Below are 17,540 nucleotides of genomic sequence, written 5' to 3' on the forward strand. Positions count from 1 at the left end.
TCCCTCCCTCCCTCCCTCCCTTCTTTCTTTCTTTCTTTCTTTCTTTCTTTCTTTCTTTCTCTGAGTGCGTGCCATGGTATGTGGGTCAGAGGGCCATCTGGGCAGGCAGCTCTCTTCCTCTACCATATGGATTGAACTTAGGTTGGAGGTGTTCAAACTTGACAGCAAGAGCCCTTACTCTGAGAGCAATTCTGTGGACCCCGCCCCCTTTTAAGCTAGATGCTTACTGGGGCCTGGAGTTCTTTTATTAGGCAAGTGAGCTCCACCCCTTACCCCCCTCTCTCTCTCTCTCTCTCTCTCTCTCTCTCTCTCTCCACCCCCCTCCCCCCCCCCCCCAACTCTCCTCCACTCCTTTAGTGCTGGGATCAAACTCATGGAATCAAACACACTAGCATGGGCTCTCATGCTAGTGTGACAAGCACTTTACTGATTGAGCTATGTCCCTGGTGGGTAGAGGTTTTCTAATGGGGGTGGGAAAGAAGCAGATGCTTCTGCAGTCAGGTGATTTCATCATTCCCTTACATTTGAATCTTGGTTGGTCATACATGTGTTTCATATGATCATAAATGTACTCAAGTGTTGTTGAATGTTTATCTGATGCATAGGGTAGTTGGGGTGGGTAGCCAGCAAACAGTAGCTAAGAAGTAATATAGGAAAAACCTAGTTAACATAAAGCCACTAGGTGGCAACATTTACTCAGCCGCCCTGCATCCTTTTATCCTAATGAAGATGTCTTAGCTTGCTTTTTCCAGCTACACCATTGAGTAGCACAGAAAAGGTTTAGCAGAGATTCTTCAAGTCCTTTTGAAAGTGGGGCTATAAGCCGGGCGGTGGTGGCTCACACCTTTGATTCCAGCACTCGGGAGGCAGAGGTAGGTGGATTTCTGAGTTCAAGGCCAGCCTGGTCTACAAAGTGAGTTCCAGGACAGCCAGGACTACACAGAGAAACCCTGTCTCAAAAAATCCAAAAAAAAAAAAAAAAAAGTGCGGCTATGGCATAGACATACTATAGTATTTTTTGTGAGTTTTTTTAATTAGATATTTTCTTCATTTACATTTCAAATGCTATCCCAAAAGTCCCCTATACCACCCCCCACCCCACCCTGTTCCCCAACCCACCCACTCTTGCTTCTTGGCCCTGGCATTCTCCTCCCAATGATGGCCAACTAGGCCATCTTCTGCTACATATGCAGCTAGAGACACAAGCTCTGGGGGTACTGATATTTGTGGGTTTTTATTGTGTGGGTTAGGATACTGAACATTTAGAATTGTTCTTTGTGACATGAGTAACTGCTTGGGTCTAGCCAAGCATCCTGACAGAGATGCTTTTGACCTATCGACTCACTCATTGTTCTTCTGTTCTATAGTTTGTGACTTTGGGTAAGGTTTCCATATATTTAATTTTTTTCTTAGTAATACTGGTTTTTTAAGTAAAAAAATTCTTTCCTTTTATCAAAAGACAGTCACGATTTTAAAACAAAAATCAACAAAAAAAATCTCAAGGGAATTAGTGTCTCACAAACTAGCCATCATCCTGGGCTAATTCTGGAGGCTCGACTCTCCTAAATGAGGCTGCTTATTTACCAGGTTTCCTAAATTAGCAGCTTCAGGGATATTGAGATCTGTATGGAACTGTCCAAGGAGATATTGTGTGTGCTCCGCAGCAATTAAGCCATTAAGCTCTAATTGGTATTTTCCCACTCATGGTTTTGTGTGGGAAGCATTAAAATTATTTGGGAATTCAGTGTTCATCAGCCATTTTGGTGACAGAGGAGAGTGCTGAGAACAATTGTGTGTGTGAGCTGGTTATAAGTTTTGCTCACAACCTCCCTGCCTGTTGGTTTGTTATATTGCAGATGAAATGGAAGGGGAAGGACCTGTTTGATTTGGTGTGCCGGACGCTGGGGCTTCGGGAAACCTGGTTCTTTGGATTGCAGTATACAATCAAGGACACGGTGGCCTGGCTCAAAATGGACAAGAAGGTTGGGCTAGATCTCGGGGAAACCAGTGGGGGAGGCTTGTGCTTTCTGGGTTTGTTTTTTGTTTTTGTTTTTGTTTGTTTTCCTGAGCATGCACTTAGCTTATTTGCTCATTGTTGAGGTGTCACAGGGACATGGCAAAAAAGGGAACAATTTTTTAAATGAAGTCATGTATGTAGAAAGCAGGCCCTATAGTCAGGCATTTCTAACCTCCACAGACTTCCCAGACAAGCAGGGTTCACCAGGACATTACCACTATCTTTGTATACTTCAGAACAACAACAGCAGTATACATCTGTGAGAGATTTTCCTCATATTCTTTAGAGTTGGTTTTTGTTTTTTAACAAGTCTTTGAGAACATGAGGATCCAACTGGCTTAACCATTACTAAGGAATAAAGAGCTGGAGATGAAGGAGCCTAGCCCTTTCCTCCTCAGAGTTCTTGGGGGCTTCTAAAGCACATGGAATCTAGGTTTCTAGCAAATTCAAGATTTGGAAATGGATATGACTTAAGGAAACTGCCTTCTAAGGGGTTCATATCCTTACAAAAAGACGTGCCCATCCATTTTTCTGGCCACCCGACACTGAAGACAGCTGGAGAACAGGGCCCAAGGATCCCTGATTCCCAAAGTTAGTCCACATCTAACTCTGACCCTAAATGTTGTTACCCCTATCAGTGTTACCCCTGAAGTTATCTACTGCATAATATGATGACCAACAAAAGTCTCTTGTCTTACTAAGTGAGGTATTCAAATTGTGTTCACAGCATGTACACGGTGAACTCCTTCATACTTAGAACTCCTGTTGGTTGTCAGTTTCAAATGGTCACTCCAGTGATTAGAACTCAGTGCCAGGAGGGCGACCGAGATTAGGTTTATTTCAAATCCCTAGAGGACAGTCACAGGCATTTGGGCAGGCATGTGGAGAGTTATATATCAGCAACAGCAAAGCTTTCTGTATCTTTTTATGATTCTCAGCAAAGTGAATTTTAAATCATACCTGAGTGTTAGCCAAATGGATATTAGATTGGGGGCATCAGGAGTCATAGAACCTGCTGCTCAAAGGAAATAAATTATGACACATGTTAATGGAGCCTGGTAGCATGTTTATGTCCTGAAATGGAATTCACTCTGGGGACCAGATGGTCCAAGCTTTTCAGGGGGTGGGTGGGATTGTTAGAAGATTAAAGGCAATGGGTTGGTTACTGCACTGCAAGCATTTTGTGGGCATCTCTGGAAGATTCCGGGAACAAAGCATTGCCGTGATGGATCTGTTTCACTCCTAGTATTCATAACATGTAAACGATCTCAGAGAAATCGAGTTTATTGTGTTTAAGCTGTGTTCCAGTGAAACCTATTAGAGTGGGCAGTAAGAAAAAAGAATAAAGGTAGATGTAGTTATTTCAGTCTTCCATAAACGATATGCCCAAGATCTTGGAGTTATAGATTCTAGTTTTTAACCATTTTCTGTGGCTTTGAGAATCCTGGTGCTGTCACTGTGACTCCGTTCACCCCGTGGGTTATTGATTGATTTGGTTCAGAACCCCTGCATGAAGTAGATATTATATTCTGCTATGGATGGCTCTGTGAGTGCTTCCAATTGTATAACACACACAGCCTTTAGGAAATGGGAGGAATGTAATGGGAAGGGATTGTCTACCTTCCCTGCAAAGCATGCTTTGAAGGTAGTACATAAAGAAGGGGGCCAGCACAGCATGTCTTTTGCTCTGCAATTAATTCTGCAGGTGTTGGATCATGATGTTTCGAAGGAAGAACCCGTTACCTTTCACTTCCTGGCCAAATTTTATCCTGAAAATGCTGAGGAGGAGCTAGTTCAAGAGATCACGCAACACTTATTTTTCTTACAGGTACACTAGTCCATGCTATCTCCCCTCCCAACCACCCCTACCATTTTGTTTGTTTGTTTGTTTGTTGTTTTTTGTTTTGGTTTTTCGAGACAGGGTTTCTCTGTGTAGCCTTGGCTGTCCTAGAACTCACTCTGTAGACCAGGCTGGCCTTGAACTCAGAAATCCGCCTGCCTCTGCCTCCCGAGTGCTGGGATTGGGATTAAAGGCCATGTTNTTTTTTTTTTTTTTTTTTTTTGGTCATCCCTACCGTTTTAAGAGGACCAATCCAGGTATGGTTTCAGAAGCAGACCAGGTGAACCCCTTGGAGTTGACCACAAACACTTCCACACTGCAGAAAATATTCTGCCTCCAAATAGTCAGTCCTTTGGTTCAGTAATGGAAAAAAATCTTCAGAATAGAACTTTACTCAAGCAATGAGAATTGGTGTCAGATGAAATTGCAGAGGTGTGATGATGAAAAACAGAGTTACCCAGTATAAATCCTCAGTGAAGACGGACCCCTGTTTCTTCTAGCTAACTTAAAAGTTCTCTGATAGTATAAAGAAAAGCCTCAGAGACTTAGCAAAAAGTCCCTTTAAAATTCAAGATCTGGGTCATTGAGGCAGGACTTCTGAATGGCAATGACTCTCAGTCTGTCCCTGCCCAAGGTGTTTGGGACAACCTGCTCTGCGCTACTCTGGGTATATATTTCATTTCCTCCTTTATTAGAGTGCAAGCCCCCCCCCCTTTTTAAGATTTATTTATTTATTATATGTAAGTACACTGTAGTTGTCTTCAGACACACCAGAAGAGGGCGTCAGATCTCGTTACGGATGGTTGTGAGCCACCATGTGGTTGCTGGGATTTGAACTCAGCACCTTTGGAAGAGCAGTCAGTGCTCTTAACCGCTGAGCCACCTCACCAGCCCCGAGTGCAAGCCCCTTAAAGAGAGGCTCACTGAATATGCAGTTGGTATTCTTAAGTAAGTTATTGTTCAGTCAAACTGAAGAAATAATAGGTGTTCCAGAATTACAGGTTGACCATCTAGGAGCACAGTGAGATTGTTCGTTTAAGGATGGAAACCTTGCTTTGTTATAGCCATAGAGCCTCTCAGTTTTCTGGCTCTCTGTAGTGACTAATGCCCAAGCTGCTTATGTACCTGAAGGTGCCCACTGTCTGTGATGTAGAGGATTGTAATGGGCCATTAATCACATTGGTTTCCCAGAATTATATCTGGTTTTTACATAATCCTTGTACTGTGGAATCTCCGTGTATTGTGTTCATGATACAGTGTGTGAAATGTAATATTACCCTCCAAATAATGTTGTATTGTTTTGTTGGAGAAGAGAATCTCACTACATAGCCAAGGCTGGCCTTGAGCTTAAGATCTTTCTCCCTCAGCTTTTCAAGTGCTGGGATTATAGTATGTGTGCCCCCATGCCTGGCCAGATCGTTTCACCGAAGAGATCTGCGTGTGTTTTAGGTTAAAGGTAGCCCTTTCAGATTGTTTTTGTGTTTTGGCTGCTTTTTTTATCTCTTTGTAAAGAAACTAGGAGATTTGAAGGTTTCACTGCTTCAGAACAGCTCAGCTTTCATTTCCTTGGCTTTAAAGCCTGAGGAAAGTTATATATGTGACCAAAGTCACATAAAGGTTCTTTAGGGGCTGGGCTGTAGCTCTGGTGAAAATGCTTTCCTTGTATTCATGAGGCCTTGGGTTCCAGCTCCAGCACTGTATAAACAGGACATAGTGTGCTCTTGTAATCCACAGGCAAATCAGAACATCATGGTCTGAACTCAAGCCAGGCTTAAGCTCTATGAGACCAGATTCCCTTGTGTTATAAAAATGGCTTTCGTGTGCTTACCTGAGGCAGCACTTGTTCCTCCTGTGACTTTGGCTTGATTTTCTTTTGTATTGAAATGTTAGATTGGTTTTGTGACAACCAAAGGCAACATTTAATACTATGAATCTGGAAAGACAGTTGGCTTTGTTAGTGTATCCTTACTTCATGTGGCTTTCTTGTCCTTGTGTCTGGAACATCACACATTGCACCATGTAAGAAATTAGGTGTAATGAGATATGTTAATTCAACATTATGGCTTAGGAATTATATTTCCTGAGCCTCATGTGTACTTAAAAGTTGAATCGATCAAATTTTATTGCTTCCTTTTTCCTTAGAGCAGCACATTGAAAGTGATGACTTTTTTCTACAGTCATAATTCAGTGGCCTTGGTGACTTTTGTCTTATATAAAGATTTGAATGTACACTCTATCTCCTGCAATTCTGTGAGTGTGCCACAGGCCAACACTGAGACAGAAAGTGCAGCAACCCTCAGCTTTTGTCATAGCCACCTTGTCAGTCTCTGCTGTAATCAAGCACATCTTTTTCTTCGGGGGTGGGAGGAGGGTTTTGTTGTTGGTTGGATGGTTTTTAGAGACATCGTTTCTTTGTGTGGTCCTGGCTGTCCTGGAACTCACTCTGTAGACCAGGCTGGCCTTGAACTCAAAGATCCACCTGCCTCTGCCTCCTCAGTGCTGGAATTAAAGGCACACACTACCACTGTGGGGCAAGCAGATCTTAGTGACTTTTGTGCAGCTGTCTTACTGATAGCTTCTTAGTGGCTGAACTTGCAACTGGTCTGCAACAGTTTTTTAAAAAGTTTCCTTTGTCAGAAAATCACTAACAGGCAGCCCTCATTTAGAAGACCCTGCAGCCATCTGTTGTCATCTCCGCATGCCATTGCCTGTCTCCCTCATTGCTCCTTTCAGGTGAAGAAGCAGATTTTGGATGAAAAGGTCTACTGCCCTCCCGAGGCGTCCGTGCTCTTGGCGTCATATGCTGTCCAGGCCAAGGTGGGTGCAAAGAAAGGGAATTGTGCTCTTCTTCCACAGGGTGGAACTCCACAGGGTGGCTATGGTCTTCCATGTCTTTGAATTTTGGGGACTTCAGAACAACTTGTCCCCAAAAAATGAGATGTCATAAGGCTTGGACATCTATTGTTGCTGCCTCAACGTCTGTATATTTTGTATATGTGTGTGTATTGTGTACTATGTGACAAGCATATCATTCTAATGACTTACAATTCATTCTAAGTGAATTCATTTAAAAAGATGAATTTTCTGTGTAATCTCATTATGCACATGTGGCTCATTAAATTCATCACATCAGCTTCATTTTATTAGTCAGGAAAAGTGAATTTATGGTCTCTAATTATGATTAAATGAGGCCTTTAGGTCAGCAAGACCCAGATCCTCCATCCAAACTCATCTTTCCAGAGCCTGCATTCTTAGAAACCACACTCCTGGTGAGGCCCTGGTGGGCATATTTTGTGCGTGTGGCTAGATACTGCAGGAGCTGGGTCTGCTGAGCCTGCCTGTCCCAGTGATGCTGTCTCACTAGCCTAAATCATTCATTTTTGCATAGACAGCAGACCAGGGGTGGTTGGAGAGGAACATCTTTGAGTATTGGATTCTCTTATAAGGTCAGGAAGAGTTTCAGCCAGAGTGTTTCATGACCCTTGGATTTCCTACCTCAATCACAGTTTTAATGCAACTTCAGATCAAAGCTAGGAATGGCTTGCTTGTCATTTGGGTTGGGAAATGAGTTTTGAAATGTGTATGCTGGTCAGGCCAGTAGAAGCACAGTGAGCTTAATCATTTGATGACTCATTAGTGTCTTTTGAGTAGTCACAAGGATGGAACGTGGGGCTTGTTAACTGTCAGATTCAGGCACTAGAGCAACTTCTGCCCTCAGTGATTCTCCAAGGTCATTGGTACCTTCACAGGTAAAACTGGAGACAGAATCTATGGCTTTAGAATTGTATTTTATGCCGTCCTTGAAAAAGGAGTAATTGAGAAAACAGGAAATGGGCTGTGGTTCAAGTAAAGCAGATGCTCCTTTTGTGCTTTGATCAAGAGTATTAGTAAGAGGAGAGAGGCATCCTTTCAGTCTTGGTGGGGACGAAGCAGCCATCATCACTTTCATTAGATCCGTGTACGTGCCCCAGAGTTGACCGCTTCCTGCATGCTTTCTCCTGTCTGTCGCAAACCCTCAAGGGTACTATCTCAGTCTCAAAGGTTTTGGGTCACAAATTCAAAGGCCACCTGTGTGGGGGCAGAAGGGTATGCATCATTTTTCAAGGAGCCAGCAGATGTTTGCTTGAGCAGATTTCACCGTAGGAAAGCCCTACTTATTCGGCTTCTGCCAATTTAGAGATGCGAGTGATTCACAGACAACATATGCGGTTCATATGGAGGCGGTGCTCGAATTGTTTTTTCCGGTGTCAAATTTAGAAATCTTACAAATAAAGGTAATCTCTAGCCTTTAAAGTCTGTATCTGAGCTGGGTGTGGTGGTGTACACCTTTAAGACTAGACAGGCAGGCAGTCCCTGTGAACTCCAGACCATCAAGGGCTGTAAAGTGAGACCCTGTTTGCATTAGGGAAACCAGGGCTTACTATAGCTGTGTCACCAGTTTCTCTTGGACTACTGCTTAATAGTAAGAGGATATTTCGGGTAAGCTACCTCTTTGTTTAACAAAGAGTCCAACAGACTATTCCAGAAGGTACTCCAGGAAGTAGTTAATGGAAGCGAAGATTTGTACAAGCTAGTTTTCCTGGTGACAAGATTCAAGGTTAGAAGAGATGACTGATTTTTTTTTTCCAGTCACACTCCTTTTACATTATTTTTATACTTATGGAATGCGCAGACGACTTTTTGTTTATTTTTGTTTTCATGGCTGGGGACTTGAACCCATAGCCACATGTGAGGCCAGTGCTTTACCGTAGAGTTACCTGCCTCTTGCTGAAGAGTGAAGCCGACTGGGAAGGAGGGTAGAGCCAGGCTGTAAACCTAGGTGTCTGGGCTGCCTGACGCCGCACGTTGTTCCTGCCCTCACTGCCTAGTGAGGTATGTGGGGATCAGGCATTAACTTTCATTAAATTCTAATTTTGTTTACAAGATAAAACAACTTTCTCTGAACATTTTCAGTAAGCCACAGTCTCCTTATATACAGTTTATTTCCTTCCCAACCTTTATAAAACAGAAACTATATAGAAATATGGAAGGGAAATGGAATCGAGCTCATTAACACATGGAATGTAATTATGTGCAAATGCATTCATTACAGTATTTCAGCTGTTGGAATGATATAGATACACTTAACTTCAAACCACAAAGAAACCATTAACTTCAAGGTATAAATACAAATAAATTTAATCACATGGTTCAGTTAACAAGAACTACATTTCTTGATTCAAGTTTGAATTATGCTAGAATCAAAAGAATGGACCAATCACATGACAAGTGAGACATTCTTGCAATTTTTAAACTACCTGTTGGATCTTATATAGACAATATAATGTTTCAAATGTGTTTTCCTTTCTTTCTGAAGTGTGTTTGTACTGAAAATTACTAGGAGAGAGTAGGATAGTATTTATGAATTTTGCTGCTGCCTGTGGACTCTTAACATTCAGAAGGAAGAAGCGAATAGTGGAAGTTAGAGTTGGAGAGGTGGCTCACAGCAGAGGGTGCATACTGTTCTTGAGTTGGGCTTGCCTGCTTTTCAGTAGCTACAGCTCACAACCCCAGTTCTGAAGGATCCAGTGCCCTTTTGTGATCTCTGAGGGAGGGTTCCTGCATACACGTGGCACTCCCAAAGGCTCACACATACACATAAACTAAAAATACAGGAATCTGGCCAGGCACTGTGGTGCATGTCTTTACTCCTACCACTTGGGAAACAGAGATAGGAGTCATTCTCGGAATTCTAAGCCCAGCCTTATCCACTTACCCAGTTCCGGGAGAGCCAGGACTACACAAACAGACCCTGTCTTAAAACAAAACAAAACAATAGGACTCTACTCTGAAGTGTCAAGGACAGTAGCTAAACTCAATTCAGTTAAGAAACTGAGTGCATACAAAAGCACAGTGGAAGAGCTGAAGATGAAAGCTCACAAGAGAGTAGGTCATGGAACCCTTAGCTGCTGGTTGTGCTAGGCCAGTGACAGGTTTAGGTTCTGACAGAATATTTGGTAGCTGTGTAATGAATGGGTTGATCAGTGCCCAATGTGATGGCACACACCTTTAATCCCAGCACTTGAAAGGTAGATTTACATGGGTCTCTGTGAGTTTAAGGCCATCCTGGTCTACATAGCAAATTCCAGGCAAGTCAAGTGAGTTAAGTCTAGAAACAGCGCAAGAGAGATATCTATTAGAAAGTGATTGTCTTAGTCAGGGACTATGAGGTTCACACCTCAGGTAGTGGTTGGTTATGAGGCTACTAACTTAAAAATGTCTATACAGGGCTACACAGAAAAACCCTGTTTTGAACACCCCTCCTCTAAGAGGGGACAGGAGATGCCTTTCAATAGAGTGCTTGCCTAGCACGCACTGGACCCTGGGTGTTATCCCTAGCAGCATGTAAATGCAGAGTGGTGGTATATGTGTGTAATCCCAGGAGTATTAGGAGTTCAAAGCCATCCTCTGTTATTTAGCAAGCTGGAGTTGAAGGCCAGCTTTCACGATATGAGATTCTGTCTCCAAACCAGGATGCAGGCTTGGTGACACATGTCTTTAACCCCAGCACTTGGGAGGCAGACTCCTTCTCTCTGAGCTCAAGACTTGCCCACCTTGTCTACATAGTGAATTCCAGGCCAGCCAGAGCTACACAGTGGCACTCTGTCTTCAGAGTCCAATAAATTCATATATGTAAAAATTTCTTTACACTACATAAATGCCCTCTAGAAGTGTGTTCCAGTCTAACTCCAGCAGCAGTACGTGAGAGTACTTGCTCCTGCTCATCCAAAGACAGACCAGTCTACAGTTTTACTGACCTATTTCAAAACAATAGGCTTTAAAAGAAATTACACAGCTGTGCTATGGGACAAGACTCTCAGGGATTAACTGGCTGTCTGCTCATTTTTCCTCTGTAATGGCGGTTCATGACTTGCCCTTCTATGGTGTTTTTGTCTTCTGATTGACTTATAGGCGCTCATCTATAATGACAACCTTTGTCTGCAGTTGTGTGTCAGGGTTAAGCGTGATCTCACCGACCTGCTGTGCCCATCCTCTCTTGTCTGGCCTTTTATGGATTTTTGGTTATAGGTTTAAATCCTCAGTTCCTATGGAATTGACTGACTGGGTAGTCAGAATCTATTTTACACAGTTAAAGAGAGAGAGAGAGAGAGAGAGAGAGAGAGAGAGAGAGAGAGAGAGAGAAAGGAAGGAAGGAAGGAAGGAAGAAAGAGGAAGGAAGGAAGGAAGGAAGGAAGGAAGGAAGGAAGGAAGGAAGGAAGGAAGGAAGGAAGGAAGAAAAAAAAGTCCAACCTTTGCTTTATTAAAACCTATTGAGAAGGTTTTTCATCGGATGTACAGCGAGGAGTTTGGTACTCTCTAGAAGGAGACTCCTTTTAACTCTTCACGTGGTTAGGCCTAGCTCCTTGGAAGTCTGAGGCAGGAGAATTGTTTGCGCTCAGGAGTTTGAGACTAGCCTAGACAACATAGGAGATACCAGCCCTCCTAACTTCCTGAAAATAGGAAAAAAAGAAAGAGATACAGGGCTGTCTAATTCTGTAGCTTTTGATTCTGCAGAGGTCAGACTCGGTCAGTAAACACTCAGTCACTGGGCTCCACTCACAGCCAAAGTAGCAAAAGGCAAGTTTTAAAGAGTGTTTTGCCCCATGAAAGAATTTGATCTTAAAAAAAAAAAAATCGTTGTATATTTATCTGTTTATTACTGTGCGCGTGCATGCCTGCCGTAGCATAGCATGCATGCGGTAGTTGGAAGACTACTTACAGGAGGCAGTCCTCTCCTTTCACTATGGGTCCTGGGGATTGAGCTCAGGTTATCAGACTTGACAGTAGGCACATTTACTTCCTGTGGCATCTCACAGGCCACGATGTTTTATGGGGTGGTGGTGTTGTTGTTGGTTTGGTTTGATTTCTTTTCTTTTTAAATAAGTCTTTTTTTTTTTCTTTTAAGATTTAAGATTTATTTATTTATTTATTATATGTGTTTACACTGTAGCTGTCTTCAGACACTCCAGAAGAGGGCATCAGATTTTTCTTACAGATGGTTGTGAGCCACCATGTGGTTGCTGGGATTTGAACTCAGGACCTTTGGAAGAGCAGTCGGTGCTCTTAACTGCTGAGCCCTTGATTTGATTTCTTAGAGACAGGGTTTCCCTGTGTAGCCCTGGCTGTCCTGGAACTCACTCTGTAGACCAGGCTGGCCTTGAACTCAGAAATCCACCTACCTCTGCCTCCCAAGTGCTGGGATTAAAGGCGTGAGCCACCATGCCTGGCAAAGAACAACTTTCATGAGTTAGTTCTCTCATTCCATCATGGGTTCCTAGGCTAGGAATCCAGTCATTAGTCTTGGCAGCATATGGGTGTTTTGCTTGCATATACATCTGTGTACCATGTGCATGAAATGTCCAAGGAGGCCAAAAGAGAGCATCAGATCACCTGGAGCTGGAGTTCATACAGTTGTGAGCTGCCCTGTAAGTGCTGGGAGTTGAACCTGGGTCCTCTGCAAAAGCAGCAAGTGCTCTTAACTGCTGAGCCTTGTCTACAGCCTACCCTACCACCCCCAAGAATTTTATCTTAATTGTCAGTTTCTCAAAGTGATTGATATTTGCTTAGCTTGTTTTAGGTGTTGGGTTTTTTTGTTGTCGTTGTTTTCTTTTTTAAGATTTATTTTATTTTATGTATATGAGTACACTGTAGCTGTCTTCAGACACACCAGAAGAGGGCATCAGATCCCATTACAGATGGTTGTGAGCCACCATGTAGTTGCTGGGGATTGAACTCAGAACCTCTGGAAGAGCAGTCAGTGCTCTTAACCACTGAGCCATCTCCAACCCATCCTGTTTTAGTTTTAAAAATTGAACGTGAGTCTCTTACATACTAAGCTCCATCCCCAGCCTTCCCCATCTTGAATTTTTAAAATTTTTTTTTAATTTTTATTTTATGTCCATTGGTGTTTTACCTGCATGTATGTCTGTATGAGGAGGTCAGATCTTGGAGTTATAGTCAGTTGAGAACTGCCATATGGGTGCTGGGAATTGAACCCAGGACCTCTGAAAGAGCAGTCAGTGCTCTTAACCACTGAGCCATCTTTCCAGCTGCACCTCCTCTCACCCCCCTTCTTGAATTTAAATTCAAGTCATTTATAAGGGGCAGTATAAAACCAGGTTTTGTGGCCTCTGAAATGTAGGTAGGGTTGTTTTTTTTTTTTTGGTTATTTGTTTGTTTGTTTGTTTTGTTTTTTAATGTAGGAATACCAAATGATGAATATAACATTAAGCACAGGCCTACACAGCAGCAGAGCTTTGAAACTCCATCTTTTTTACTTTCAAAGTAAATTCATCTTGATCTAATCAGAATGCTTCTGTTACATAAAGAGATGAGGAAAAGTCATTTCCATCTATAGAGTGGCATAGCTTCCTTTTGTATTTACTGCCACTACACCAGCATTTCCCCCCTTAGTTTTTTAAATAGACATTTAAATAGACATCAAGGTAGCTTTAATGTTGGAAGAGGAGTTGGCCTAGTGATGAAGCTCTTTGAGCAGAATCTCCACTGCTTCTGCATTGCTCAGATGTAATATATTTGATCAGTGTAGTAGCTGGGAGCTTGGTATAATTTAATAATGGGGGTCGTTAATCTTGCAAGCCTTTGAGCCCTGAATTTACAACTTTAACTTTACATATCTGCTTACTTTTGCATTAAAATTTGGTTGGCCGGTGTTGAAAGGCTTGCAAATGCAACTACTAGCATTTGCAAGTAGTTAATACAAGACACCATAGTGCCCGTGCTGACTCCCCAGATGCTTGCCTAGAATCCTGGACTGTTTGCTTCTTGCTTTACAGGTGAGGAGCTGTGGCTTGAGAGGGGCCTTGCAGCAGCACTCTAGAGAATTCTCTCCAGGGCTCTCTTTGCAGAAAGAACTTAGACTTGGAAAGATTTGATCTATTTTATTTTATTTTGAGGCAGGGTTTCTCTGTATAGCCCTGGCTGTCCTGGAACTCAGTCTGTAGACCAGGCTGGTCTCTAACTCAAATCCACCTGCCTCTGCCTCCAAAGTGCTGGGATTAAAGGTGTGTGCCACCACCATCTGGCTTTTCTACATTTAAAGAAAATTATTTTTATTTTATGTCTATGAATGTTTGCCATGGTGTTTGTGTGTGCACTCTGCATGCCTGGTGCCTACAGACATCAGAATAGGGAGCTGGTTTCCCTGGAACTGTAGGCTCCCAGCACCCACAAGGTGGCTCACAACCATATCCCTGCTACTATACTGATCAAATATATTACATCTAAACAATGCAGACATAGTGGAGATGCTGTTGAAAGAGCATCTTTATTGGACCAGTTCCTCTCCCAACAATAAAGCTACCTTGATGTCTATTTTAAAAACAAAGGGGAATGATCCAGGTTCAATTCCCAGCACCTACTAGGAGGTTTATCACTTCCTCAGGCACCAGGCACACATGTGGTGTATAGATGCACATGCCTGCAAAACATTCATACACATAAAACAAACTCCAGTTCCAGGGACTCTGATGTCTTCTGGCCTCCCAAGGGCACTAGGCACACACCTGGGACATAGGTGTACATGTAGGTATAACACTCATTCACATAAGATAAAATAAAATAAAAATTTTAAAGAAAAGAGGTGGTTCAATGGGTAAGAGCACTTGCTGTTCTTGCAAAGGATCGAGGTTCTATTCCCAGCACTCACATGGAAGTTCATTACCTCCTAACAGCCTAAGCTGGACCCCTGGGACTCCCATGGTGGGAGGAAAGAACTCACTCCATGGAAGCACCATGGCATGCACCACCCCCAAATCAGTAAGTCAGTGTAGAAGAGGAAGAGACCATAGACTGCTGACTGATAAGAGAGAACCTTTGTGCTTGGGTTCTGTCTAGTTTTCTGTCTCTCTTGCCTATTTATTTTTATTTTAATTTGAGACAGGGTCTTACTTTATAGCCCTGGCTAACCTCTAACTCATCACTGCCTCTGCCTCCTCGAGGGCTGGGACTAAAGGTATACATCACCATGCCTAACCCAATGTCTCTTCATATCTAGGGCTGGGAGTTGAAGCTAGGGCTTTATGCATGATAAGCAAGTACTGTCCCACAGAGCCACATCCTAGCCCATTTGATTTAGGATGATTCTCTGATCTAAGTTTTTTAGGAAAGAAAGGAGTATTGGTTTTAAAAATCAGACAAACAGACAATAGAGTTGTTGCTACTGTAGATTGCTGGACCCACTAGTGATCAGCAAGCTCTACAGCTTTGGCTGTAGGAGTTAACCTTTTATTTTATTTGTTTCTTTGTGCAATAGAAATGGCAGTGTTGATTTCAGAGCTTTCCAAAGCAACTTTCAGAGCCTTGAGCAAAAGTTATTAAAAATATTGCTTGCATTATTCCTGGTCCCACCTTGCAGTCGGCTGTGATTACCAGCTGCTTAGAGGCATTTGTAGGTAAGGCTCTTATCATACTTGCTAATCACAGCTTTCACAGTTGTGTTTTGTTGTTTCCGTTACAAAGCTAATGTTTGGAAGTGACTGCTTTCTTTGAGGGTTAGGAAACAGACTACATTTCCATACAAATGTCACATTCCTATTAGCACATCACCCATCCATCCCTTATGGGATTTTGCAACTCTGCCCATAGATGTAATCGGCTTTGTATTTTCATTCAAGGATAACAAACTGGCAAGGTTGAAATCTTGTCATCAGAATTGAATTGCTCCCTGGAACTGGGAGGAGGGACCAACTGAATTGAGCCTTGATCAGAAATGACAGTAGTCCTTAGAACCTCAATCACCGCTCTCTTTCTCTCCTTTCCAGTATGGCGACTATGACCCCTCTGTGCACAAGCGGGGTTTTTTAGCCCAAGAGGAATTGCTTCCGAAAAGGGTAAGAAATCAAATTCTCTGTTTGGGAAAATATAGCATATGTGGCTGAAGGAAAGTCATCACTGGATGACTTGAAGAGTGCTGGGAGTACACAGCAGGCACACTTGCAGAAAAACAGCTCACCATCTTGAGAAAAGAGTATGGAATCTTAGCTAAGCATCCCCCCCCCTCTCTCTCTCTCTCTCTCTCTCTCTCTCTCTCTCTCTCTCTCTCTCTCGCGCGCGCGCGCGCGCCCGTGTGTGTGTGTGTGTGTGTGTGTGTGTGTGTGTGTGTGTGTGTGTGTGTATTCCTGTGAGTGTACAGGTGTGTATACGCTTTTACACATACAGAACAAAAGCTGGGTTCCAGGTGTCTTCCTCTGTACCTTATTGTTCTTTCCTTATTGTCTTGAGACAGGGTCTCTTAACTGGAAGCTCTCATTTAGGCTAGGTAGCCAGCTAATGACCTTTCAAGATATGCCTATCTCTATGCCAAAGTGGTGTGGTTATAGACATGTATATAGGCATGCCTGAGCTGGGTTTTTTCTTTTAATGTTTTTATTTATTCTTTGAGAATATATATTATATATACATATTATATATAATCTACTTATAGTATATAATCAATATAATGTTATTTATTTATTTATTTATTTTTGGTTTTTTTGAGACAGGATTTCTCTATGTGACCCAAGCTGTCCTGGAACTCACTCTGTAGACTAGGCTGGCCTCGAACTCACAAAGATCCCCCTCCTCTGCCTTTTAGGTGCTGGAATTAAAGGTGTGCAACATCACTACCATTACCCAGCTTCTTTTTTGTTGTTGTTGGTTTTGAGACAGGGTTTCTCTCTATAGCCCTAGTGTCCTGGAACTCACTCTGTAGACCAGGCTGGCCTCAAACTCACAAATCCACCTGCCTCTGCCTCCCAAGTGCTGGGATTGAAGGTGTGCTCCACCACTGCCCGACCACTACCCAGCTTCTTTGATCATAGTCTTTCTCCTCCTCCAACTTCTCCTAGGTCCTTCCCTATCTCCTTACCTATCTAACTTCATGTTCTTTCTTTCTCTTAAATAACAACAATGTAATGGATTCCCCTTTTTTTGGCTAGCTACTCCTGAGTTTTGCTGCCTGTGGTGTAGTTCATACACCTAGTGGTCATTCTACTTGAAAAAGTAGGATCCCCCCCCCCCAAGAGCTATTGATTCCTAGTAACTTCTTCATGTCTGTCAGTACCGGGGATTCAGACTGAAGCCCCCATGTTTACAGAGCAAGTACTTTTACCTACTGAGCTTTCTCTCTAGCCCCTGTTGTTCTTGGATGGGCTCTTGCCCTGTAGTCTGAGCTGGCTGTGAACTCACTGTCCTCTGACCTCAGTCTCCTGAGGACTGGAATTAGTGCTGCACATAGTGCACACATCTGAACTCCCAGTATGGGAGGGCGAAGGCGAAAGGATCACGAGGTTAAGGCCAGGCTGGGCTACAGAGTGGGGTTTGCTCTCAACAACAGAATAGCAAGAGTTTGTGGGATTAATGTTGAAATGCCAGTCGGATATGGCCTAAAGATGGTGTTCTGGTGTGGCAATTTCAGAAGATGGTTGAGTGGCATTGATCTAAGGGAGCCATGAGATTGTGTGTTCATTGTGCAAAACTGAGCTGTTGGGGGTAAAGAAGATGAGGTTGGGCAGGGCCTTTTAATCCTCCACCTTGTTGGTTGTATTTGTTAGACACAGAGCAGCCTTTGGCTGCTTCCTATCTTACAGCCCCACTTATCATCTGTCCCTGGGTAATGAAGGCTTTCCCCAACCCTCCCCTGCC

At 42.9% G+C, this 17,540-nt stretch overlaps 1 protein-coding gene across 2 annotated transcripts in view; it reads left to right on the forward strand.

The window, feature by feature from the left end:
- The window catches only part of Nf2 (neurofibromin 2), an 88,176-nt gene that overhangs the window by 29,113 nt on the left and 41,523 nt on the right, over positions 1-17,540 (forward strand). For both annotated transcript variants that reach the window (XM_021210162.2, XM_021210163.2), the window contains exons 2-5: positions 1,857-1,982; positions 3,723-3,845; positions 6,591-6,674; positions 15,680-15,748. In XM_021210162.2, the coding sequence (XP_021065821.1) occupies positions 1,857-1,982; positions 3,723-3,845; positions 6,591-6,674; positions 15,680-15,748 (402 nt within the window). The remainder of the gene's footprint in view (positions 1-1,856; positions 1,983-3,722; positions 3,846-6,590; positions 6,675-15,679; positions 15,749-17,540) is intronic.

The sequence above is a fragment of the Mus pahari genome, chromosome 13 (assembly GCF_900095145.1).
Source record: "Mus pahari chromosome 13, PAHARI_EIJ_v1.1, whole genome shotgun sequence".
NCBI classification, from domain to species: Eukaryota; Metazoa; Chordata; class Mammalia; order Rodentia; family Muridae; genus Mus; species Mus pahari.